Below are 26,806 nucleotides of genomic sequence, written 5' to 3'. Positions count from 1 at the left end.
GGGAAGTTTTTAGTAAGGCAAGGGCAGAATTCATATTTTGAAAGATCACCAAGCCAGCTGGCAAGGAGGATGGACTGGTTGTCCACTGTCTTCCTGAACAGTTTTGGTGACAGGTAGCTCACAGGCTCTAGGGGCAGCTCATTGTTTTGGGACAATGTTGCCTGCTGAGCCAAAGTCAACCTTTTTGCATGCATGCACTTGCTGCTTGTATGACCACTAGGGCTGGCCAGAACCCCCCCACCCAGAGCAGCAGAGGGGAAGTGGTGAAGGATGTAGGGGTTGTAAACTGGCTGTCAGGGACAAATCTGACCCACGGTTGTATTTGTTTGGCAGGTGCAGTTAATTTGAATTGCAATTCTTTAAGGTGAGACACGCTGTTTCCTGTCAGTCACAGGCACAACCATCCCCTAATGTCTTAGGGCAACCTGCTTCATTCCCTTATGTTATTAATCTGGGTCTTGAACCCTTTCAGTTTGCATCCCCAGTATTTGAGGACTGTTAAGGACTGAGGATGCCTGGGACCTTGTGGATGTCAAGGGACCCCTGGAACTGTGTGACTGCTGGTGGCAGCTACAGGCTGGTCAGACTACAGGGAGGGAAATTGAGTGGAAAAAAATCTGGCTGCCTCTCAGATGCCCCCCACCCCAAACCCGTCCCCATCACAAGGTCTAGAGGCACTGGTGAGTGGCCAAAGTCCCTTTAATATCCCTGAATTGCCTTACAGGTAATACTGCTGGAGGCGAGGAAGGGATGGGGGTCTGGGGTAGGAGATGGGGTAGGAGGAGGGAGGGAGAGCGCCAAGCGCTCATACAAAATATGGCCAAAAGGCTTAGCATGCATGGAAAATTATTGCTGTCGGAAGTTCCTATTTACAGGATCAACACCCTCCGTAATTGATTCTGCAACCCCTCTCCCTTCCCGCATCCCTGCCGCCTCGCTTCCCCGGGTGGGCCTGGAGCGGAGAAGCCCTAGAGAAGTGCTCCTGCTCCAGGGGCCCCTCCAGCCTCCACCCTCCACCCTCCTTTGCGGCTCAGGGGAGAGGGGGAGGGTCGGAGAGTCCGGGACTCCTGCCCCGGAGCTGAGCGCCTAGAGATGGGGCAGAGGCGTGTGCTTAAAGCAGAGGGGGCCGGGGTCCGCGAGCGTGGAGGTGTGTGCTTCGGTCCTCGCCCGGGCATGCAAAAGCGCGGCGGGGGAGGTAGTGGCGGCCAATGCGGGGCAGCTGGCAGCCCCGGCCTCTCTGCCCGGGAGAGTTGCATAGACGTGGCCGGGAGGGAGCGCTCCTCCCGTGGAGCGGAGCGGGCCGGAGGCCCCAGCGGGTCCGGGGCTCAGTCGGTCCCTGGAACCTGGGGTCCCTCGAGAAGAGGCATAAATAGGAAACACATCGAGGAGGCTCCTCCCTCCGGTCTCCCTGGAGTGGAAACAGAAGGCTCAGGAGGATGGGGACCTGCCCCATGACCGGGCCTCTTGATGTCCCCCATCCCCCAGTTGAGGGTCATCAGGCTATCCCTCCCATTCTCGAACCCTCTTCCCCAGCAAGTTCAGGCTCTGATGAGGGTGGGGCTTCTCCCTCACTCCCTGAAATGGGGTGTGTTGGGGTGGCAGACAGCCCTCTATGGCCTTTGCTGTCCCTCTCCTTGCTTGGCTCCCTGACCTCCCAGTCCAGCTGGGAAAGCCAGACCATCCCTGGTGAGGCCAAGAGATTAAATAGAGTAATAAATAGATAAATCAATAAATACACAAATAAATAAACTGGAGAGGCCCAGCCGGATGGGGAGAAGGGCATTTGTGAGGTGCCCCAGACCTCACCCCAACGAGTAAGGAGGGGTACCTGTAGTCCTGTGGGTGGGGAAAGTGCTCAGAGAATCTGGCGAGAGGCTGTCCTGGGGTGAGAGAGGGGCTGTCCCGGGGTGAGAGAAGGGCTACATTAGGGGGCAGGGCCCTGAACTGCCCCTCAAGTCTGCCCCAGGTCAGGTGAACTCAGAGGGGTGAGAGCTGCTAGTGGAATGAGGGGTCTGGAGAGAGTAGGGGTGGGAATGGGTGAGAAGGCCCCCCGAGGATGAGGAAGGTGGGGTGGTGGTGGTGTGTGAATGGCTGGACCTAAGGCCAAGGTGAGGAGGGGATCAGGGACAAAGTGGGGACTCCAAGAGGAGTGAAGATTAGATCCCTCAGGCCTGTGTCCTGGTGTGGATGGGGCATCCATTGCAGGTGTGAGAGTCAAAGGGGGGTTTAGGCCTTACACTGGGGGCTCCAGTAGAGAACCGGTCTGAGACTCAGCTCAGAAATGAGAGGAAAGGTCTGCAAGTTAGAAGGGGAGAGGTGCAGAGTCTGGGGTGGGTGAGGGGAGAAAATTCCGGCTCTAGGGCCCGGGAAAGGTGCGGACCTGGTGCCTGAGTTGGGAGCCTTGAGGGCGTGGACAAGGGGTCAAGGTCCGAATCTTGGTAGCCGGTAAGGACGATGTGGGTCGGGATGTACTGGGGAAGGCAGTGCCGGAAGCGAGTTCTGGGTTAGAGGCTGGAGAGAAAAGTTCCGGTCTGGGAGCGGGGTACCCACGAGGGGCGTGGGCAGGGGAACGCAGCTGGGGGACGCTGAGGGCGCAGGTGGGGGGCCGGGAACGGCGGGAGGCTCAGCTGGCGAGGCCGGCGGGGGGCGGCGGGGGCGGCTCGGCCCCCTTGACGCAGGCGGCCTCGCAGTGCTTGTGGAGGTAGGACTTGAGCGCGAAGGTCTTGTCGCACTGGCGGCAGCGGTAGTGCTTGAAGGCCGAGTGCGTCTGCATGTGCGCGCGCAGGTTGGAGCGGTCGGCGAAGGCCTTGCCGCAGTGCGCGCAGCCGAACGGCTTCTCGCCCGTGTGCGAGCGCATGTGGCCCTGCAGCAGCCAGGGCCGCGAGAAGGCCTTGCCGCACACGCCGCACTTGTGGCGCAGGTTGTGCGTGAGCACGTGCATGGCCAGCGCAGGCATGGACACGTACGCCTTGCCGCACGTCGGGCACTTGCGCGCCAGCTGGCTGTCCAGGCTGCGGTGCGTCTGCTTGTGGCGGCTCAGGTTCGACGACGTAGCGTACGTCTTGCCGCACTCGGCGCACGCGTGCCGGTGCCCACCGCCCGCCGGCGCCCCCGCGCGTCCCGCGCGTACCCCGGCGCTTCCGGCGTCCCCCGCGCCCCCGGCATCCCCACCGCCCCCGCCGCGCCGCCGCCGCGAGCGCCCGTCCGAGATGAAGAAGGCGTCCATGGAGTAGCTGTCGGTCACGGCCGCCTCCCCGCGGAAGTAGCGCGCCGACAGGCTGGACTGCGGGCTCTCGGGGTCGCTGTACTCCTCCGGCGCCGCCGGCGGGTACGCGGGCTCGGCCGGCGCCAGGTCCAGGCCTGGCTTCTGGTCCGCATCGTAGCTGCTGGGGGGCAGGCAGTGCGGGGCGTAACCTGGAGGGGGCGAGACGGGAGCGGGGAAGGTGAGGCGCCCGGGAGGCGTCCCCGTGGCCGCTGTAGGGAAGTGACGGCTGCTTGTACAATAGCAGTCGCTGTCGTGCACCTGTGCTCTGGGGGTCAGGCTGCCCGAGTTCGGATCCTTCCTCCGTGGGCCGCAATAAAAATCACCCCACCCCACCCTCTTGGAGCGCGGTGAGGTCAAGTTCTACTGGCTTTGTGTTGACTGTCAAGTGCTCACGGCCACGCAAGGAAGGTATTATTATTGCACCCACTTTACAGATAGAGAAACTGAGGCGTATAGTCTAAGCCCACAGCTAGTAATTGATGGAGCCAGGATCCAAAGCTTGGCAGCCTGACGCTAAAGTCCAGGCTTTCTTTATTCCAGCAGCATTCTGCCAGTTCCAGTCCTAGGACTTACCTGAATCTCAGTTTCCTCATCTGCAAAATGGAGCTTATGATCGGACACTCCTTCCCAGGGTCTTTGGAAGGACTGAGTAAAGTGATGAGAAGAACGATGCATTAAGCACTTCTTGTGCGCCAAGCTCTGCCGCCATGCTTTACACATGTTAACTCATTTAATCATCACAGACCCTATGAAGTAGATCCTGTTATAATCCCCATTTTACATATAAGGAAATTGAGAGAGAGAGAGAACACACAGTAATTGCTATATAAATGTTAGCTATTATAATTATGCTTTTTACTTGCTTGAAAAAGCGACTTCACTGAAGATTATTTAATTGTCTGCTTCCCCCACCAGGCTGTGAGCTTCCCGGGTGGGATCTGTGTGGCTGGCTCAAAGGAGGTGTGCAAGGAATATATGTTGTATGAAAGAATCACAATCCTGTTAGACCCACCTCCCAGGGTTGCTGGGGGATTTAAAAGAGGTCACATATGTGGCATGTAATAGATGCTCCAAGAAGGGAACTTCCTTGTACTTGCTTCCAAGCCTGTTTTGCTCCCTGATCCACTAGAAGCCTTCTGGAGTCTCCCTGTGAGATTCATTTCCCGCCCCCCTCCCCCACGCCCCTCGCTCCTCTCTAGAGTTGGGCCAGAAATCCTTTCCATTTTGGGATCCAGTGACTGGTGGGTGAGGGGGCCAGGGCTCTCCCAGGGCACTCGACAGGGGCTTTCCAAGGGCAGGGGCCACCCTGATTTGTCTCTGCCTCCCTGGGCCTTGTGTGGTCCCAGCACCCTCCTTGAAGGGCCTGGGGCCTGGGCTCCCAGGAGAGTTTCTGTTGTAAGCAGGGAACTGGATTCAGAGCTTTCGTCCCCTTAAACAGCCTGCCTGATTCAGCCTTCGTGCTTTTGCCTCTCATATGGCATTTTGGGATGATCACAGGGTTAAGTCTGTGTGCAGACTGTCCCCCAACCTGGAAAGCAATGGTGTACCCTTTCTTTCCCTCTGTCTCTTCAGCTGCCCACACAGGGCCCTCTGAACACAGCAATGATTGGGGATTGCGGGGGTGGAGGACTCAGTAGGGAGGGGCACTGTAGTCAGATGCAGAGAGGGCACTGGTGGTGGCAGTTTTATAATGGGGGGTGCTCAGCCTCTCAGCACCCCATCTTCCCCTCCTGTCTGCCTTTGGTCTGGAGGTACCCCTACCTCCCACTCCAGGAATCAGGCCTGGTACTAAAGCCCCAAAATGTTCAGGGAGTATTGTTTCAGACTGAGTTAAATACCTGTTGGGCATGCCCAGACTCCCTCTTTCTCCTTCTGTATTTCTTCCCGGTGTAATTACTGATGATAATGATAATACTAGCTGATATTTACTGAGCACTTACTAAGTGCCAGGCTCTGTGCTAAGTGCTTCACTCCCATCACCTCGTTGAATCATCACAAAAATACCTGTTACAGGTAAGGAAACAGGTTCAGAGTGGTAGTGGTACTTGTTCCACCACTACCACTTACTCAAGTGGTAGTGGTGGAACAAGAGTTGGAACCCACTGCACTGCTCCCCTTGTTTTCCACATGCTGGGAGGTCCCTGAGGAAGGGGCCATGGCTGGATTGTTCACCTCCTATCCCCAGTGCCCCAGCTAGTGGACACTTGATAAGTATTTGTGAAATGGGTGGTGAATGGGAGAAAAAGATTTGCCAGGCCAGCCTCAATCCCCGGCCCAGCAGGGTCTGCCACAGACCATTCTGTCTACTTGGTCTTGGGACAACTTGATTCCCGACACTGACTGTAGCTGGGTGACCTGGAGCAAGTCGTGCCTCTTTCTGCATCTCTGCTCCTTTCTCTGGGTATGGGGATAGTGTAGAATGCATTTGGAGGGGGTCACTGATCATGTGGCCAGTGCCTTGCATGTGCTGTTATTAAGGAAGGATGGCATATTGGTTAAGAGCACAATTTTGGCACTAGACTACCTGGATTGAGTTCCAGTTTTACTATTCCCAGCTGTGTGATCTTGGACAAACTGACCTCTCTGTGCCTCTGTTTCCCCAGCTGTGAAATGGAAAATAAAAGCACCTAACTCACACAGTTTGCAGTACAGAGTCTGTGAATAAGCAAACAATAAGTGAAAAGTGAACAAATAGTAACCAACACTCCTGGAGCACTTATATGTCAGATACTATTTAAAGGCTCTACACATGAATGCATCCCACCCTCATGACTCTGAGGTTGGTACCATCTTACAAATGAGGAAACTGAGGCATAAGGTAGTTAGGTAACATGCCCAAGGTTGCACAGCTAGTAACTTAGAGACAGGATTCCAACCCAGCGCCTGGCACATGTTGGCTGTTATTATGAATAATAATAACAATCTCCCCAGATGGGTTTCTGTGCTGCAATTTTCTCGGCATCTGCACAGACACATTTTGCAGCTCCAACCTGGGCCACTGTTTCCTCACCCAAGATGTGTAATTTCTGGCTCATGGTCTGGTGAGGAAAATTCTGGTGACCCACGTTGGTAGGAGCTCAATGGACCGGGCAGTCCTCGCTGCAGCAGGGCCCTCTTTCCGTGGTGCCCTCTGGTGGTGGCCTGCAGTACTGCAGCACCTTTCTCTTGTCGCTTGGGATCTCTATATATTGTAGAAATAGGGGCGCCTCAAACAAAGGCTCCTCCTCAGCTTAGGGACAGATGTGGAATTGCCTTCCAGACAGGAACTGTGGGGCCAGACATGATGGCCAGCAGCTGCGGAGTTTGGTATGGGTTGTGGGGTGGGAGTGGAGGGTTGTATGAGAATTTATGTGGTCATGTTGGCAGAGGTGGTTCTAACTTTGTGACCTTGGTCAGGTTGCTTAACCTTTCTGGACTCTGCCTGTACCAGAAGAAGGTTGAGTGGAATGCTCTAAAAACACTCTTTGCATTGTGGCTGAATAGACCCCTCAATGATGCCCATTGTCCTGTCCCCCATCCCCCAACCCCCGTCAACTCCACCTCATTCTCAGATCCACAGACCTCTCCCTACCTATGTGACCTTGGGCAAGTTATTTAACCTTTTTGTGCCACATCTGTATAAAGGAGCTCATAATAGGATTGAATGAATTAATGGTGTAAAATACTTAGTACAATGCCTGGCACACAGTAGCCTCTCAAGCTGTTATTTTATTGTCATTATTATTGTCCCTACATCTCCTAGTGATATCCTTCTAAACTGCTAGACAGTGAAGGGGACACACATGGGTATCTTAGGCTGCTGTGTGACCTTGGGCAAACCACCTCACCTCTCTGGACCTCAACCCTGGAGAGTCCTTTAGGACACTATAGGCAATGCTCTTCTGACTCTGTACATGGAACTCAGACAAGTTTTGGGTGCCTTCCTCTGCCTTACAGGTAACTGTAGAAGGCTGAGCTGCCTGTCCCCCAGCCAACGGGGTGAGAGAGGCCTCTCTTGTTTGGGTCCAGATAGAGGCAGGGAGGGCCAGGGACTCAGAAGAGACTTGGCTGTCATCCTGGCTCTTTTACTCATACTCCAGCTGTGTGACCATGGGCAAGTCACAAAGCCTCTCTGGGCTCCAGTGCCCCATTTGAGGGATAGGGAACAGAGCCACTCCTGCGATGTGGGACTATAGGGAAGGCTCAGAAACACTTCGGAGATGTAGAGATGTCATGTACATGTCACCTGAGAATGACTTTTGGTCTTCCCTGCTTAAGAGTCTTGATATTTTAGACTGAAGGTCCAGAATACATTTAAAAAAAATTCTGCAAGGGAAAAAACATTCTGCAAGGGAATTTTATGAGAAATCAGGTGCTGGGTGCTTTGCAGACATTGTCTCTTCCAATTGTCTGATCCCTTGGGATAAGGGTGGGGGCATCTCTGAGAAGTACTTCTGCTCCTACTGCTTCCAGCTACCCCTGCGCCCTCTCCGTGTGCCAGGCACTGCACCAAGCCCAGAGGCCCAGAGAGGGGAGAGGAGTTGCCAAGGTCACTGGAGGAGGAGTAAGGCTCAAAACCCTCCAGAGTCTGTTTTTTTCCAAAACCCCTGAGCAGGCATGGAGACCTGCTAGGGGAGGGAAGATTTTCAGTTGGTGGGAGGAAAGGGTGGTGGGTTTCTTCAAATACTACCACCCAGCTGGCCTGTGTCTGATGGGATGATGGGGAATTGGGGGTGGGGAGAAGCTATTCTTCTAGAAAATGCACCAGCCCTTTGTAAATTTTTGTAAATGATCAATAAAAGTAATGACTAACACTTATTGAGCACTTACTGTGTACAAGGCACCCTGCTTGGTGCTTTATGCACATTAGCTTGTGTCTAAGGGAATGTGGTGGTCACTTGCTCCGGTGCCCTAGTTCTACAGAAGCTGAAGCCCAGAGAGGGGCCTTGACCAGATCATAAAGCAAGTTCACAACAGAGCTAGGCTGACCTCCTGACTCCCAGGCCAGTGTTCTTTTTCCCAGTCTCTCTCAGATTCCCAGTGTTGCAAACTTCCTCCAGGGAATTTCCAGCCCAAATCCCACTTCCCTGTCTCAAGATGAGCAGAAGAAGAGAGGGGCCTAGTAATGGGCCAGCTTCCCAGGTGGCCCACTTTCCTGAGGAGGGCCAGGCCCTGCTAGGTGGGGGGGGCTGGAGGGGCTGCTGCATGAGTATATTTAGAGCTGTGTCTTGCTGTGCCAGGGCCTCGGGCCTCGAGAATCAGCTCCAGCCAGCTGAGCAGAAAGCCAGGTCTGTCAGCAGCAAAGCAGGATAAAAATAGTTTCTCCTGTCTGCTCACAGAGCTGGGCAAAGGGGCTGGTACCTCCCCCTCCCCTTATTATAGCATCTTTGTTAGCGGTTCCCTGGGCACTGGACCAGAAATGACACCCACCTCCTCCAAGGGCCTGGCAGCTGGTACACCTGCCCACTGGGGAGGGGGGTGTCCCTGAGTCCAGATGAGTGGTGGGCAGAGTGAGGTCTGGCCCAACATAACCAGGGCTGTAGGGTGCGGGGCTCGTGCCCACTGACTCAGACCCAGGGAGTGTTGAGAGGATTCCAGGGCCCCTCCCCACCATTCCTCCCTCCTGAAATCCCCCATATTCTGGTTTTTCCTGACTGTGACCCAATTCCCGTGGCCCACAGGGAGGTCCACAGCTCTGTAGGAATCGATAGGAAAGGTTTTTCAGGGGGTTGTGGGGATAGGCATGGCGGCTGAGGGTCTGGAGTTGCCCAGCACTGGTTGGTGGAGCGGCCTCCTGCTCCCTCCAGGGTGTCCCTGGGGCCCTTTCTGGGCCTCCTCGAGACTGGCTGTCATGCATAATGCACATTGTCTCTCCAGGCCCCCTGCTTTTCTGCCCTACCCTCTCTGTGCCCCAGAAGGTGCCCATGCCAACTTCCCTTCCTAGCCAAAGGCCGGCAGCGGACGCTCCATCCCAGGGGAGACCACAGCTGGAAGGAGGCCAAGAGTTCTGGGGGGCTCATCTCTCTCAGCAGCGTCTCGCATGCCCCCCAGAGGGCCTCCAGGCTGTGGGGATCCCTGGAACATGTAGATGAAGCACCCACCAGGGAGGGGTGATGCGGTCTGCCATTTATGCCCTTGTCATCTCGGGCAAGTAAGCTCTCTGGCCTCAGGTTTGCCTCTGGCAGTTGAAGCTAACCTTCCTCAGCACTCTGCTCTTACTGCCATTTGCCCACTGTGTGTGTGTGTGTGTGTATGTGTGTGTGAGATGGGGATGTATAAATTGCTGTGCTGCCGTAGGGACTTGATGTACTCTCCCATCCTCTCTCAGAAGCCACAAACTGAGAGTGTCGGAATAGTGGACACTCAGTCTGGGCCCCTCATGTACCCCTTGTGACACCAGGCTTTAAAGGGGACCAGGGGCCCCAAATTCAGTATCCCACATGGACCCAGTTGTTCCACATTCCCAGTGACTAATTCTTAGGAAAATCAGATTTTTGGGTCCCTAGAAGGTCAGAGCTGAAAGAGATCAAGTTTGACTGCTTTTTTTCGTAAGAGAGAAATTGAGGCTCGGGTAAGGGAAGATTAGTTCAGAGCCACAGAGAAAGCTGATGGTGGCTCTAAGACTTGAACCAGCCAGCCTTGAGAATAGACCTGGACATGACCTTGGACTAGAAATTGGATCTGGATCCTGATCCTGGAGCCTGAACATTGACCCGGACATGGATTGAAACTTGAACTTGGACATGGATTTGTTCTGAATTTTGGAGTGGACCTGTAACCTGGGACATTGACCTTGGACCTAGACTTCAGACCTTGTCCTAGACTTAAGGTTGGACATGGACATTGGACCTGGACATTGGACTGGACGTTGGACATGGACTTTGAACCTGGACCTCTGACATGTCTCTGATCTTGACCTTGGACCTGGACCAAGACCAAGATGCCCGGGGCAGAACACTCATATGGGCCTGCTGTGTGTCCTTGGGCACCTCCTCAGCCATCTCTGGGCTCCCTCTGCCAAGGGATTGGGGCTAGCCTTTTGCATCCCTGCTCCCCAAATGGGCTTTCTGAAGTGTGGGGTAGATGTGTGGCAATTGGGGACTTTCAGCCAGGTTCCCAGGCCTGGCCTGGAGCGACTCCCCGGCACCATCAGAGGGGGTAAGCAGAAGCGGGTGCTGGTATAATGTGGTCAACTAGATAAGCCTATGGGCAGAAGTAGGAGCGCTTCCTCAGCTGCTGGGGAGGCTTAATGTAGCTGCAGAGGGCAGACAAGTGTGTTATTGGATTGGCATTGATCCCTCATCTGCCTGGGTCAGATGCACTCTGAAGGAGTATGGGGGCAGGATGGGGTGGGGGTGCAGAGGAAGCAGGATCTGGCATCCAGCTGGACTTCAGAGTTAGGGTGTGAGGAGAGGTAGACGCGCCAGGGGCAGTGAAGATGTCCACCGGTCCATGGAGACCACTGCTATGCAGATGGATGGGCAACAACCTACCCTGAGATGGCTGAATCTCTAGCATTCCCCAGGATGGGGGCCTAGGCCTGGGAAGGGGTGGGCTTGGTAGAGTTGCAGGGCGAGGTTCTGAGGGGGTTAGGAGGATGTGAGTTGGCATCTCACCGAGAGACTGAATCTGTGCTCAGAATCACCCAGGGGAGAGGAGGGGAAGGGAAGGCTCCATGGAGGCAGAAAGCAGTGGAGGAGCAAAAGGAGCAGGAGGGAGAGAAAAGAGGCATCGCATTGGAGAGGATGGTGAAATTAGAGCTGCTCTCCCTTCTTTGGGGAGCTCTGCAGAGAGACCTGGAACTTTCCCCATTTGTGGGGCTTCTCCTTCCCTGTTTAGGGGTTCTGTGCATTCAGGGGGAGCCTGGAGCCCAGATGCACCTGCCACACCCTCTGGCCAGCCCATGGAGGCTGAGAAGGAAGGGAGTAAGAAAGCGAAGAAGAGCGTTGCTGGGGTGTGTGTGTGTGTGTGGGTGGAGGAGGAGGAGGAGGAGTCCTCCAGGAATTCTCCAGCACTCCCAGCCTTTCCCTGAGCTGGGGGTACACTCTTTAATTTGGGGTCCTGCATCTTCATCAGTTAGGAGCCTGTGGTTCCCCTGACCTCCACATTCATAGGCTCCTTCCCCAGATTCCCCTCCCACCAGTCTCATCCTGACCCTGCAGCCGTTGCTGCAGGAATGGCTTGTAAGAGGATCTTTCTAATAACTGGAACTATCTCCAGCCCCAGGCCCTCCCCCTTCCCTCCCTCCTTTCTCCTCCCCCCTCCTTCTCTCCCTCACTCTCCTCACCTCCCCCCCTCCTCTCTTTCTCCTTGTTTACCCAGCACACTTACACACGCTGAGAGAGAAAAACGTCAGCTCAGCAATTTTTCACACTTCCCTCAAATGCTCAGCAAGGTTATTTCCGGCAGAACGGAGACAACGGACCAGTAGGAGCCGGCAGGCTCTCTGAGGACCTCCAGCACCCCTACCCACCCATGGAGTGAGGGAGCCTTCACTTCCCAATCTGGCCACACCCCAGGGGTGGAAGAGGCCCCCGATAACGGAACAAGGCAGACCCTGTGTTTCCTGGCCATACCAGAGCTTGAAGGGTCACACCCTGGTCTCCGACACTAACCATTTACTGCATACACTGCCAGGGCACCCAGGTCAGGGTGCCTGTCCTCAGCATGGGACAGCCTGCAGAGACTGAAGCCAAGAAAAACGCCTGGCCTCAGAAACTCTGCCACCCTCAGCCAGACATCAGATGGTAAATGGAGTGCTACAGAAACCCTGACAATGGCCCCCTGCATTCTTTTAGACCCTCATCTAGTCATCTCCACTGCCTCCCAACCCAAACTTGACCTTCACAGAAGCTGAGCTTGTCAAAGTTGGAAGGATACTTAGATCATGCCATCCAAACTCTTTCACTGCTGAGGAGGCGGAGGACCAGAGAAGGGAAGGCACTTGCCCAAGGTCACAGAGCAAGTCAGAGATCTAAAGCCCAGGCCTCCCAGAGTTCCAGACCAGATATCAGACTATCAGGACAGCCTCAGGATTCCCCAGAGGGAGCTGATCTGGAGCCCTTTGGGGAAAGGGCCAAGGACAGGGATGGTTCTAGGGTATCAAAGCTGGTAGAACATCCCTGCTGATGGCTTTGCCCTTACCCTGCTTCCCACCATTCACTCGGGGGCTCCTTTCAAAGCTTTTTTGGACTGAATTCAAGGCAAGGCGTTCCTGCCTCCCTCCTGAGGAACAGTCTGCAGTTTTGGCTGTGCATGAGAAATTCTCTGGGCTTCTCTAGGTTTTCTCAGCTGGCCTGGGACAGGACCAAGGGGGGCTCAGCGGGCAGAACCCCAGGGCTTTGTGTCAGTTCCCCAAGGGATCCACATCCCAGGCTTGCAGGCATTTCCATTTCTACCCAGGTCCCCAGCCCTGGCATGGCCCCAGGTCCACCCTCTGTCCTGCCAGCACTCAGATAAGCCCAGCCATATCCCTGGACTTCAGTCCTCAACCCCAAGAGGTCCTGGGGTCAAGAAAAGAGGACAGTAGAATATGAGACATGTGGGCAAAGAAAAAGGGAGGTTGATTCTCTTGGGGATCTGGGGGAGGCCAGGAGATGAGGGGCTGTAGCTGTATCCCTGATCACTCCCTAATTTCTTTGACCTTGATGAGGTCACAGAGACTTTTACCCAGCGCCCTCTTGCTACCTGGCTTGGCAGAGTGATGGAATGTGGGTGAAGTGCTTGGAAATCCCTGAGGCAGAAGCTCCCACCCTCCTGCCTTTGCCATCTCAGCTTCCCCCCTCTTCTTCAGTCCTTTCTTCTCTCCTTTTTCTCTCCTCTCCTCTCCCCTTCTCTCTCTCTCTCTCTCTCACACACACACCCCAAAGCTGATGCCACATGTGATGTCAGATTTCTTACTGCCAAAGGGATGCCCCCGCTCCAGACACCTGTCCTGGTGGGGACCATCAGAGGAGAACCCCTTTGTGATCCCCTTCATGGGGGATGGGGTCCACAGAAGCAGTCTCTGATTTTTCTCCACACCCTCCAGAGATCACCCCCTTCTGGGCCTGAATGACCTCTCTTGTCCCCCAAACCCTTGTCCCTCCAGGCACTTGCTCTGAAAAGAAATAGAGTGTTTTTGGGGGTAGGGGACTGACGAAAAACAGCAGGGCTAGCTCTGGAGGGGAGTGAGAAACTGGAGGGGGAGGGAGTGCAGCCCAGGAAACCAGGAGCCACTTTGGGGGAACCCCTCCTAGAAATTCCCTCTTCCTCTCAGTCCCCAGGACAGGCCCAGCCTTTGGCAGGCATGCGGCTGAGGGTAACAAAAGAGTTGCTGAGAGAGGGGGCCGAGAACACTTGTCTGGCATCGCCAGGGGGAGTAGGCTTGAAGGGAAAGAGGGTGCCCCCAGCTACCCCCAGGGAACCAACCCTATTTCCCCAGGGATTGGTAGTCCAGGCCGGTTTACCTTCCCCATCAAGGGAGCACTCTCGGGGAACCAGACTCCTTCCCTCAACCACGGAGAGGGGACCCTCAGATTGCCTTATGCATTAGCCCCCCAGCACTAGCCCTTCATGGGCACCTCTCTCTCTCCATTCTCTCACCACCCCTCACTCTGGCACCAATCTAGGGCCACAACTTTCAAAGTCCGGGCTGGCGCTCGATGGCGGGATGGGCCGACCCTGCGACTTTCCCTTTGTACGGACCTGGCCCTTGCCCCGCCCGTCCAGCCCTTGGGAAGCCCGGGAGGCGCACACGGCCAGGGTCATCTTCTCCCGGGGTTCCCTACCGCGCGCACCCCTCCTCGTGGCCCGAGTTGGGGAGGGCCCGAACTCCCCTGCCGTCTTCTCCCCCACCCCCGCGCCGGGTCCCACTCACCGTTGTCCTCGGGCGGCCCCCGGGCGCCAGGCAGCACGTAGGCGGTCTCCAAGGGGTGATAGGTGGGGGCCGGCACCCCGCTGCACTGGAAGCCGTCCCCTTTGATCTTCTTTACCAGGAAGGAGCGGGGCATGGTGCGACTGGCAGGGGGCTCGGCGGGGGCACTAGCGAGGGGCCCCGGTGGGGGGAGGCGGCCAGCCGGGCGCGATTGGCTGGCTGTGCGGGGTTTCAGCACTGGACAGCTCCCAGCGGGCGGGCGGGCGGGCGGCCGAGCGGAGCCGGCACCGGTGGCGGCGGCCCCGGCTCTGGCTCTGGCTCCCGCTCGGGCTTGGCGGCGGCGGCGCGCAGACAGGCGATCGCTGGAGCTGTGCTCAGCACTCCGGCTGCCGGCTTTATATGGGACGCAGGCTGGAGGAGATCAGGTGGTCCCCTAGCAATGGAACTGTTCAGCGCTCTAATCCATCAAATGTCCCCCAGGACAATCGCTCCGCACACGTTCCCCTGAACCGGCGGCGGTGGGGGCAGGCCAGGCTCAGGGAGCAGCGGGCAGGCAGGAGGGGAGAAAGTGAGGGTGAGAAAGGCGCAGAGATAGAGAGAGACGGAGAAAGGGGGGGAGGGAGACAAGGGGGAGAGAGAGAGAAGAGATACATAGAGAAAGACAGAGACATACAGAGAAAGAGAGACACACACACTGAAAGAGGTAGAAATAGGAGCAGAGAGACCAAGATAAGGACAAAAAGACACAAGAGAGAAACAGAGAGAGAGAAGAAAGGCAGAGATGGAGAGAAGTAGCAACACACACACCCACGGGAGAAAAAGAGAGCTCCAGATACACAAAAACAAAGCACCCCAGGGATGCAAAGAAAGGGAAAGAAAAGTGCAAGACAGAGAAAGAGAGGGGAGAGGAGGTAGAGTGGTCTGAGCAGGCGGGGTTCAGGCACATGGGGACAGGGAAGGGAATGCAAAGAAAAGAGTGTGAGCTCGCCAGCGGCGATCCTCCTGCCTCCAGCCCTCTCCCCGTCCCCCAATTTTGAAGGGGCTAGTTTGGACACTCAGCTGTTAACTAGGGGAAGTCATCCCCCCACCCCAGCTTGGCTTCCCACTGAAGCCCCCTGTTGGGTTTGGGGTTTAACTTTCTTCTTCCAGAACTGATGGGGGGAGCAAGTCCCCGATGCCGATGCCCAGCCCCGCTCAGCCAGTCCTGTTCCGGTGCCTAGCTCAGGCGCGCGCTGCAAGAGGAAGTGAAAATCGTCCAGTAATTAATTTCCCTGCTGCCGGGAGGGGGGGTGGTGGTGGTTTTGACACATCCGAGGCTGTGTCTTTCCCTGAAGCGGGGAGCAGACAATAGAGACACGTGGACTGGGAAGGGAGAGGGGGGAAGGGAGGGGGAGTGGGGCTCCCGCTGGAACTCTTCGCAGGTCAGCTCCTTTGTCTCCAGGAGGATCTGAGCAGACCCCCCACCACCACCACCCCAATCCAGCCAAAACCTAGGGGAGCTCCCATATCTGGGCAGGACCAAGGAGCAGTAGAATGCAACCCCCTGACCAGAGAGGCTGCTTGGCAAAGTGCCATGGTGGTGGGCCGGCTTCAGCAAGTATGGGATGTCCAGAGCACAAGAGTCCTGGAATCAGACTCTAGGAATGCCAAGATCTCATTGGTTAACAGCATTCTGCTTATGGGATGCCAGGCTGATGCAGTGGGTATGTGCTTTTGGGACTGGGTCATCCAATACCAGTTGGGAGACTAAGACCCATGGAGGCTAAGAGAGGCCATGGAGGTGCCCAAGGTCCCATAGTGAGTCAGCAAAAATTTCCAGAGACCCCCCCCCCGCCCACCCCCGCCGGCTTTTGGGCCCTCACACAGTCTTTCAGGTGTCGCTTAGAAACCTCGGAATGAAATTTGGGCCCCTGATCTTGCCAAGGCCCTGAATGATCTGGGGGACCCTGCCCATCTTCTCAGCCATATTGCCCCATATTTTGCCCTCTGGGACTTTTTTTAACCTCAGTCACAGAGGGCTGAGGTGCTCACACCCCCTGATTCACGGCACACCCAGTATTCCCTACTCCAGCCACACAAGCTGACTTCTAGTCTTGCAGGCTTCCTGCTCTCTCTTGGCCTCCACACTGGTTCCTCTGTTCAGAGGAACCCTCCATTTCACCCTAGTTCACGCCTACTTGTCCTCAGGGCATAGTTGAGGCATCACTTCCTCTGTGAAGTGCCCCTGACTTCCTACATGGTAGGGCCAGCTTGCCCATTGGCCTCTGAGCTTTGTGACTCTGTCCTGTGTTTGGCTCAGCACACTCTTACAGGGTGCAGTAGGGCATCCCAGCTCCCCTACTTACTAGCCATGAGATCTTGGGCAAGTTATTCAACTTCTTTGTGCCTCAGTTTCCCATTTTATAAAATGGGAATAATAATTGTTAGTTCAGGGGTTGTTGGGAGCATTACAAGAGTTGCTGTTTGCAGAAGGGCTTGGAATGGTGCCTGACATATAGTACATGCTCATTCCATGTGGATTCTATATGTACAGTTGCACCTGGAGCACCCAGGGTTCATCTAACACATGTTTGTGGGGTTCTGTGGAATAAGTGGTGACCTAGACAGTCCTAGCCCCTCGTCTCCTTGGAGGTGACATTCAAGGGACATAAAACTGGGTGGGGATGGAGAGTGCTGGTACCTAGACAGGGTGGCCAGCAAGGGTCACCTGGAAGAGGTGACATCTAAGCAGAGACGCGAGTGATGAGATGGAGCCAGCCATGGGAGGAGCCAGGGAAAGAGTGCTTCAGGCAGAGGCTCCACAAGTTCAAAGGCTCTGAGGCAAAAATGAGCTTGGGCCAGTTCAGGAACAGCAAGGAGTGGAAGGAGATGAGGTCAGGAAGTTGGCAGGGCCAGAACCCAGAAGGTGCTCAGTAAATCATGAGTGAATGACTGTGGGGTGAGAGTCAGCCTTAAAAGGTGGACATATTGGTTGGAGAATTAACTTTTCACTGCTCACATAGAGGAAGTTGTTGATAGTTATTCATGGTGTAGTCATATTTTTGAGTTTGTTCTGGGTACTGGGATCTCTGTCCCCTAGGTGTGCCTAGTCCAGTGGGGTAAATAAGACAAGTCGGTGCCCATGAGCTCAACTCCTCTACCTGCTCGATGATTCTATCATTCCTACCTCTTCCATAAGAGATGGTAAAACTGGGCCCAGAGAGCTTCACAGGACACTGAGGGTCCACAGTGACTTAGGGACAGAACTGGGGCTGGACTCTCCCTCACCAGGTGGGCAGGGTGGAGAGGTAATCCCCCCTTGAATTGACAGATGGAGGTGATGTATCCAAGGTCCCATAGCTCACTAGTGTCAGGTTGAAGATCAGATCCCAAGTCTCTGACCTCCAGCTGGTAGGTGGTATCAGCACCTTTAGCAGATAAGAAGAAACCCTCAGCCCAGAAGGTGAAGTTCAAAAATACCTACGGAGTCGGGTGTCCTTAAGCATGGATGAAATACACAACTTCTGGCATGGTTTCAGCACTAGGACACCATGGAGGGCCTTCTGTCTCCCAAACCTCCCCCAACACCGGCTCACTGGTTCAGAAAGTCCACTGTTAGGAATTCATTTTTCCAAGTCACATCAAATAAGGAAAGAATTTTTTTCCCAGGGATGCTTGCTGTACCATCATAGACTGGAATAAAACCTCCAAGTTGGAGACAATGAGGAGGGGCTGTGAAGAAGTCATCCCCTGGATGGAATATTCTGCAGCCATTAAAAATTATCATATGGGGGAAGACCTCATGGAATTATATTCAGTGAAAGATGCAGAATCTTGAAATCTCTCACAGCATGTTTACAACTATGGGCCAAAGTAAAAATAAACATGCACAGAAAAGTGAAAGAAGGGTGGTGGAACTACGGATGTTTCTCCACCTTCTTTTTGTGTTTTCCTAAAGACCATAAAATGTTTCAGTTCAAGAAACATTTATCTTGAGTACTTGCTAACGACTCCCTTACTTCTGAAGAGAAGAAATGATAAAGTTTCGTAAAACATGTCAGGATATTCATTCTTCTGACTTCTGGGAAGATAGCATTGCCGATGGCAAATTTCCCCAACGACAACAATAATTATTTTTATATCAACAGTGGCTCCGAATGCCTGGCACTGTTCTAAACATCTACCCTTCACAGAAGCTGGCCTTGCCAGGGGCTTTCGATAGAGGGATTTGGAATCAGCCTGTTTTCAGTTCAAAACCACGCTCTGCCATTTCCCAGCTCTGTGATTCTCTGTGCCTCCCTTTCCTCGTCTGTAACATGGAGATTTTAATAGGAACTATCTCCAATGTTGCAGTGATGATTAAATGATAATGTACCTGTAAAGTGTTTAGAGCAGTGCCTGGCACAGAGTAACCTGACTTGATAATTGTTGACTTTTTTGTTTACATTTCGTCACTCACCTAAGCCTCACCATGACCTCATGGGAGAAAGCTCTGTTATCAGCCCGATCGACAGATGGGGGTGAAATGACTGGCTCAAGGCCATATGGTTTCTGTGCGGAGGGGCTGGGGAGGGTCTGACATCTATGTGGCCCACTGCCTGCCTCCCCAGGAGTCCCAGTCTTGGCATAATGGGTTTAGCAGGTGAGGGCTGCAGGCTCGGCCCTCCCTAGTCTGCTCTGATATCCCTCAGATTTCAACCCTGCCCTGCCCATCACTAAGGAGGGCAGCTACTAGTGTCTGGGTGTGAATCTCAGTGCTGCATAACCCCAGGTGGTTGGCAGAGCTGCCCTGAACCTCACTCTGCATATCTGTAAAGAGGGGACCAGACATCACATTTGCAGCTTCGCTCCATAGTGTTAGGAAGAAGCACCGCTCTGGGAGTCAGGAGACTGATTCTAGGCTCGCCTCTGCTATCTCTGCTCCCTCTTCTGGGCTCCAGCTTTCTGGTCTGTTGAATGGGCATGGGACAAGATGGTCCCTGAGCTGCTGTCCAGAGCCGATAATGGATTCTGTATGAATTCCAAGGAGGAGAGTGGCCACAAATGCATCCACTCCACACTGATGGGGCTCTTTCTCTGGTAAGCTTCACTTACTCTGCCTGTTTCTCCAGTGTATTTCCCCAGGCCCTCCTCTTCTGAGCCAAAGGAAAGAGGGTAGGAAAAGCCTGAAACTGACTCTTCACGGCTCTGTACACCAGGACTCAGAGACGACTTGCCCAAGGCCATGTGGGGGGCCTCTGGAATCTGACAGCTGCTGTGTTCTCTCTCTGGTCATTTTGGTCCTCGGAAGCAGATTTGAAAACAGAGATGGAAGTGCAGGAGATTTACTGGGGACAACACCTGCAAGAAAAAGAGGTGTGCCTTCAGACCAGGGTGCAGGTCTGACACCTGTGAAAGGAGAGGTGGGAGACAGGGAGATTGGGTAAGAGGAGCCCCAGGCCGTGGTGCAGCTTGAAGGAGGACTGGCCAACCCCACAGGGAGCTCCAGCCCCAAGATCTCCTGCAGAGGAGTCTCATGCTGGGCAGAGTGTCCAGACCCTGGTTCCCCACCGTGCCCAGTCATCAGCGGGGCGTCCTGGAAGGGGGTGGCCTCAGCTCAGACACTGTGGCCGGTTGAGAGGGCGCTGCAGTGGGAGGCTGTCAGGGACTGCAGTCCGAGTGGCAGGCACCTCCCCACAGCCACCACATGTTTTTCTTTATTCATTTAATAAACACTTACAGCTCTGGGCTGCATGCCAGGTACTCATCTACACACCTTACAAATATCGCCTTAGTTAATCCTCACACTTGCCTTCTGACTCGTCAGTATCGTCAGCCCCATTTTCAGGAGAGGAAACTGATCCCAGAGAGGTTAAGAAACTTGTTCAAGGTTTTACAGCCAGTAGGTGGTGAGCCATGGGTCCAACCCAGACAGTCTGCGCCAGAGCCTGTGTTTTCACCACTCTGCCACCCTGCCTCCTCTCCAGCTGCAAGGGCCCTGGCCACGATTTCTGGGAACTGTTCCATGTTCATTCCTCATTGGCTCAGGAGCTTGGAGCCTCGACAGACTTCAGGAAGGGGCCAGTTGGGGGTGTGTCAGAGTCCCAGACCCTGCCGGAGCTTCTCCTCTGTTTCCTCAAAGCCTCCCACCTCAAGGCCTTGGCATATACTGTTTCTGCTGCCAAGAGCACGCTTTCCTTCCCTCTTTGCCTAGTTAACACCTCCTCCCATCGCTCCCCTGCTTGACTCCAAGATCTAGCCCAGGACAGAGATGATATGTGGTGGGAAGGAGCATGTTCTAAAGTCTCAGTTGAGGGACTTCTCTGGTGGTCCCATGGTAAAGAATCTGCCTTCCAATGCAGGGGATGCAGGTTCCATATCTGGTCAGGGAACTAAGATCCCACAGGCCGCGGGGCAACTAAGCCCGTGCGCCACAACTACTGAGTTCGCGCGCCTCAATGAGAGAGCCTGCGTGCCGCAAACTACAGAGCCCATGGAGCCTGCGCCACAACTAGAGAGAGGCCCAGGCGCCGCAAGGAAAAGATCCTGTGTGCCGCCACTAAGACCCGACACAGCCAAAAATAAAAATTAATTAATTAATTAATTAAAGTCCCAGATGATAATAATACTAGCTGACATTTATTGAGCACTTACTATGTGCCAGGAGCCAAATCCAACCCTTTATGTGGATTACCTCATTTAACCATCACAACAACCTTCGAGGTGGGGCCTGCTGCTATCCCCATTTTACAGATGAGGAAACCAAAGCTCAGAGAGGCAAGGTGACTTGCCCAAGGAGACCCAGCTAGGTGTCAGGATTCAAACCATGATCTTAAACCATATAATCCCTCTTTCTAAGAGGGGCAAAGGTGCCAAAGGGGGTCTCCCTCCCCCGCTCCCCCAGGGCTGAATGCCCCTTAAGTGGGGGGTGGCGGCCCATATCTGCTCCATTCACTGCCACACCTTATCACCTACACAGTGCTGGGCAAATAATAAGTGCTCAATAAATATATATCTTGAATGAATGAATAAACTAATGAGTGTAAAACCTCCTTGTGACCCCCCCCCCCCACTCACCTTGGTCCCCTTTGGCCTGAGCTTAGGTTAATTTGTCAACCCTCAAGGTTTTCCTCTGCTTTGGGGGATAACTGAGTCCTTTCCCTGACTACCACAGTCCTTGACCTTCCCGCATTAAAGTGTCTTTCCTTCCAAGTTCCTGAACCCTGACAAGGTCACCCCTTAAGCAGCTCCCTGAAACCTCTAGAAAGGACTGGTTGCAGGAATCTGATTACTGGGCTCCCTGCTGGGTCAGGGGGACTTGGGACAAGCCCCCAGCATGGGTCAGGGATGGAGTGGCTAAACAGCCTTTCACATTCAAGCAAGTGAGATAGTTCAGAGTTTGGGCCTGGGTCACCCTGAGCCAAGCTTTAATCCCAGCTGTGCCTCTTCAAGCTGTATAACTTCAGGCGAGTCACTTCATCTCTCTGTGCCTCTGTGTCACCTCTATAGACTGAGGCCAATGATAGCATCTACTAAATAGGGCTCTATGAGGCCTGGAGAGTAATCAGCCCTCGATAAATAGAAGCTGTACTTGAACAGCCTTCAGCATATCAGCATCATTCCCTGCCCATCCCTGTTTGTCAGTTGGGGAAACTGAGGCACAGAACAGGCAAGTGCCTTCTTTGGAATTTTCAGGCTCCTGCCTGCCAGATCAAGGCTGGCTCCCTCACCCCTCCGTGGCCTCTCCTGCCTCCCTTTCTTACCCACCAGCCAAGCTGAGAACCATCCCTGACAGATGCTGAGGTGGTTGTGGAAGCTGCAGAGTTGGCATTTCCCGGCTCCCAGGGCTCCTGGCACAGAGGAATCAACCCCTCTCTGCACCCCCAGCTCTGCCTCCTGCTCCTGCCTCTGCTCATATACCAGCTGGAACCCATCAGACTCAGGAAAAAGCCAAGAGGTGGCCCAGGTGCCTGGAAGCAGGAGGTTGTCAATATTGACCTGTGCCTGACCCCAGACTAGTGGACAAACTCCTGAGGAGTCAGAACACCCACATGCCCCCAGTGCACACCTTCCCAGCCTCCCCTCTTTCTCACCCCAGCTGTAGAGGGGTAGGGGAGCAGAGGGGTTAAAAGCATGGACGGCCTGGGTTCAGATCCCTCCTCTGCTACTTACTGATGAGTTATCTACCCTGGGCAACTTACCTATCTTCTTTGTATCTCAGTGTCTTCAGTTGTCAAATGGGGATGCCGATACTAATGGTACCTCCCTCGCAGAGTAGGAGGGAATTGAGTGAGGTGTTTAGGACGCCAGTTCACACACAGTTGGTGCTCAGTAACATCAGCCATTCTGAGCTTGGAGTCCACTCTCTTCCCATTGACCTCTTGGACCTTGCAGCCCAAAGGAGCATCTCCTCTGTGATTCCTATTGCTCTAATGGTCAAGGCTCTGCCGTGAAATCCCACTGGCCTGGTGTATAGTAGGGGCTCATTAAAAGGTCTGCTTGGCTGTGATACGGCATGAACTCATGGAATCTTCATGACCACTTTTGGAGGTAGACAGTATGATGATACCCATTTTATAAAGGACCACATGGGCACAGAGAAGTTAAGAAATTGCCCCAAGGCTCACAACCAGTAAGTCTGCAGATACTTACTGAGCACCTACTCTGTGCCAGGCACTGTGCTCAGAGCTGGGGACGCAGCAGTGAACAGGGCAAAGACCTGCTGTCATGCAGCTCACGTCCATCCTACTGTGCCGACAGATAATAACAAATACATAGATAGGCCAGCTTCCTGTCTACAAAATGCCAGGGAGACAAGTGACATGGGGCAGAGATAGAATGGGGTGGGGCTGTTTTAGTTGTGGTGGTTAAGGAAGACCTCTCTGAGGAGATGACGTTTGTATAGAGTCCAGGATGCAGCAGATGCTTGGTTGGGACACACGGAATCCACGCTAGCGTTGCTGTGGCAGGTGCAGTCTGGAATCCTAGAGATCCCAGGACTGGTGGAACTTAGATCCCACTTGCCCAGGTTGGCTTCGAAGTGGATAATGATTACCCCTGCCCCAGCTGGCCCACCTCTGTGAAGCAGTGAAAAGAACAGGGCAAATGACTTGGATTCTCTGAGGCTCACTTTTCTTATCTGTAAAATGGGCACTGACAAGCACAGCACACACTCAGGAGAGAGGAGATGCTTCACAGAGACAGTCCAAGGAAAGTGCCAAGCATAGAGCCAGACGCAGAAGAAGCACCCGGTCCTTGGTGGCTGGAGTGGACAGGTGACCTTCCTTTCAACTGCCCAGAACCTTCCAACACCCTTGCCTGATGAGTCCCCTTCTCCCACAACAGGGTGCATACTGATCTCCCACTTCCTCTGCAGCTGGGGCAGTCATGTGGCCCAGCCTAGCCCCATGCTGTGCTGGCTAGAGTGTGGCAGCCTCTACACTGAGTGTCCAAAAGCAGCAGGGACAAAGGTCCAGGTGTCAGCATCCAGGGCTGGTGTCGGCAGCATGAGCTCTGGCCTTGGGGCCCCATTAGCAGGGATGTCTCCCTCTGGCCAGGCCTTTGACCTAATTTTTTGTTTTCTTTTGTTTTTGCATATTAAGCCTCCATCCTGATGTCTGAGCCTCTCGGAGATTCTTCAAGCATGTTTGCTGCCATGGATCCTTGATGACTCAGCAGCCCATGCCATTGTCTGGAAACTCCAGTAGTAATATTTTTCTCAGACTGAGTGGAATACCACAGATTCCAACCTTCTGGTGCAGGATGGCCCCTCGGGGGTATGCAGACACCCAGTTCTTTCCACTGTCCTCACTCCAAGGGCAGGGGCCTGGGGCTGCTCACACTGGTGTTCCCAACTCCTAGCACAACGTGACTCAGGGGAAAGTCTCAGTAACATGTTCATGGTCTGAACAGATAAGTGGTACAAGATATGGTTTCCACACCTGCGCATTCGTGGTTACTTCCCCGAACCATGTTCCAGTTTTCTGATGTTTTTCTGAAAGTGTAGGGCCCAGAATGGAGCACAGAACTCCAGAAATATATGAGCAGAGCTGAGCAGAAAGGGACTGTCACCTCTTCACTCTAGATATTGGACTTCTAATAACTTGTCCAGACATTTCATAAGCTTTTTGGTGACTGTTTGCCCTGGTGACATACATTAAGCTATGATCAAGTGTTCTGTTTTTATGCCCCTTCCCTGTACTGTTGCTAAACCTCATTTTACTACCCCTTCTCACTTAATCTCATTCTGACGATGGCATTGTCCCCTTCCCCTCCCCCAGGAATGGCAAGTTGATTACAGCTCAAGAGCCCACTTTGGTTGGTAGCCATAGCCCAAAGCATAGTGTTGAGATAGATTCTAGAACTGAGCTTGGGCTCAGTGTGAAAGACTGCTGTAATTGATTAATGATGTCTGCCAGGATATAGGAAGGGAAGTGCTAATTTACTTGAGATGTACTTGTCATTCCCCATCACAGGTGCTTCTAACCTGGGGACCATAGGAAGAATTCAGGAGGCCTACCATTAACTTGGATAGGAAAAGGATTGCGCCTTTAATTTCACTAGCCTCTTTCTGAAATTTATCACTCCTTCAATGATGAATGCAGGCCACAGACCATAGTGGCATTAGCAGGACCTGTAAATTGTCACTAATAGAAATCACAGATATTTTCTTGTCACATTACAGATGTTCCAGATATCTTGAAATACCGTATATGCTCATAATGACTTGAAAACTACAACAGTTATTTGCTAAATCTTGTGTTATAATATATAATAAAGAAGCACATGTATTACTGTAATGCAGATTTGTTTTTAATATTTTGATAATTGTTTCAATATAATTGGTTTCCTTTGTAATACTATATATTTTATTTTATTAATTTAAAAACATTATTCTGAGAAAGGGTCCATAGGCTTCATCAGATATCAAAGGGTTCTATGAACTCTGGCCCATCAGGTTTTAGGAGCTCCCTGCCTGCCACCTGTCCAAGTTCCCTCCCGTATCCTGGGTCTGCAAGGGGAGCAGGAGGGTGAGATGAAGTCCTTCAGGCCAGGAGAAGCTGACCGCACAGCCAGCTCCTGGGTCATCTGCCCTCAGGTGCTGCAGGAGGGGAAGGACCAGTAGAGGTGGTGGGAGGTGATGTAGGAAGTGAAGGAGAAAAGGTGGTGCCGCTGACTTCTGGGCCAAGGCTGGGCTACCTTGTGACAGAGCGGAGAAGTTGGTGTTTCCCACGGTGATGCGAGGGAAGGGGTCTGAGCCAGACCTCCTAGAGGTTGGAGGGAAGTTTTAGCCACAGAGAGGTCCCAGATCATCCTCCCTTATGAGCTCAGAGGCCCTGGACTGCAGGACCCAACAGCCTGGGAGGTAGGAGGCCTGTGACACAGGGGAAAGGGGGCCCAAACCCCTTCATCCAGCACAGGCAGCTTACCAGTCGTCACCTCATTCATTCACTTATTCATTCATTCACTCACTCACGTTTACTTAGTGCCTAGTAAGTGGCCTGGTAATGTGCGAGGACCTGGGCTGGGCAGTAGGCAAAGGGACGTGTGTGAGGCTCAGTCCTCCCTTCACAAGACACAAGCAAAGACAATGACAACGTAAAGGCTTGATGCTTTGATGGGAGAAAGTCCATGAGGTCCCTCACCCAGCCCGGAGGGATCAGGGAAGTCTCTCCGGAGGAAGTGATCTCTCAGATGAGCAGGAATTAACAAGGTCTGTGGGTGCTCAGGAAGGGAGGAGGCAGCAAATGCAAAGGAGCTGGGAAAGAAAGAGGACACAGGGGACTTGCCAGGCATTCAGTGTGGAGGTGGAAGTGGTGAGAGATGGCTGGAAGGTTCATGCAGGAAGCCTGGAAGCCGTGCTTGGACAGTTCCCTGGCTGTGGTGAGGAAGGGGTGAGGGCCCCTGCTGCCCCATCTGTCAGTGGCACTGAGCTGTGACTTCAGTGGCCTGGAGAAGTTCAAGGTCACCGTCTGGGGTGGGGGAGGTGGAGGAGGTAGGGACCATCTCACCAGGGCTGGCAAAGGCCAACTGGGAAGCTGGGGCCGATGCCTTCCCCTCACGGCAGCCTCCACGAAGGTCCTTCTGCTGCGAAGGCCTGAGCGGGCCCTGTTCCTTTATTTATGGGCTGTGTGAGCAATTTGTTCCTTGCTGGCCGGCTGGCTGGGTGTGTGATGTGGGGATTACTCATGCCCCAGTTGTGGTCCGGCCTCTGCAGGCTGCGGGGTAATGAGTGAGGTAATTAAGTGTAAAAGACAGGAGCGGGCAGGGGAGGGCTGAGGGGGCCGAGCAGTCACTGGTTCTTTTCAGGAGCAGGGGAGTGAGATAATGTAGGATAATAGCTCAGCCAGGCCCTGCCCAGGCAGCCCGGCCTGTGCCGAGAGGTGCCCCCCAAATGGCCAAGATAATTCAGCTTTTTCAGGGAAAATGGGGGGGCTTGGGCAGGGCCTGGCTCCCGGGGACAGCTGTATGGAAATGACAGCGCCTCTCCTTGGTCCTGTCCTGTGTTGGCTGAGGGTGGGGAGCCAGCGCCTTTGGCTGGGGGCGAGGCTGAGAAGAAGAGGCTAGGACCAGGAAGGTAGATGAGTCAAGATGAAGGGGCCACGTGGCGCTGGAAGACTGAGTTGTGTGCGGGGAGAGAAGAGATGTATTGAGAGCAGCAGGTGAGGCTGTTGGTGGCTCCAGAGTCTGACTAACTCACTGGGTAGGAACTGTGGCTTTGTCATTGGCTAGCTGTGTGACCAGCCTCG

General features: G+C 53.9%; 1 protein-coding gene and 1 long non-coding RNA gene across 2 annotated transcripts in view; one reads left to right on the top strand and one right to left on the bottom strand.

The window, feature by feature from the left end:
* The window catches only part of LOC130704939 (uncharacterized), a 33,658-nt gene extending 8,873 nt beyond the window's left edge, over positions 1-24,785 (top strand). The window contains exons 2-3 of the long non-coding RNA XR_009005493.1: positions 19,190-19,433; positions 23,660-24,785. This is a non-coding gene — a long non-coding RNA (uncharacterized LOC130704939). The remainder of the gene's footprint in view (positions 1-19,189; positions 19,434-23,659) is intronic.
* SCRT2 (scratch family transcriptional repressor 2) lies at positions 2,624-14,235 on the bottom strand. Its single transcript, XM_007193395.2, has 2 exons — positions 14,103-14,235; positions 2,624-3,414 (listed from the first exon to the last, which is right to left on the bottom strand). The coding sequence occupies exons 1-2, from the start codon at positions 14,233-14,235 to the stop codon at positions 2,624-2,626; spliced, it is 924 nt and encodes a 307-aa protein (XP_007193457.2).
* Positions 24,786-26,806: the final 2,021 nt, after the last annotated feature.

Source organism: Balaenoptera acutorostrata, chromosome 15, assembly GCF_949987535.1.
Source record: "Balaenoptera acutorostrata chromosome 15, mBalAcu1.1, whole genome shotgun sequence".
Taxonomy (NCBI): domain Eukaryota; kingdom Metazoa; phylum Chordata; class Mammalia; order Artiodactyla; family Balaenopteridae; genus Balaenoptera; species Balaenoptera acutorostrata.
Note: the sequence above shows the minus strand (reverse complement) of the source record. Positions and strands in the feature narration are given on the sequence as shown.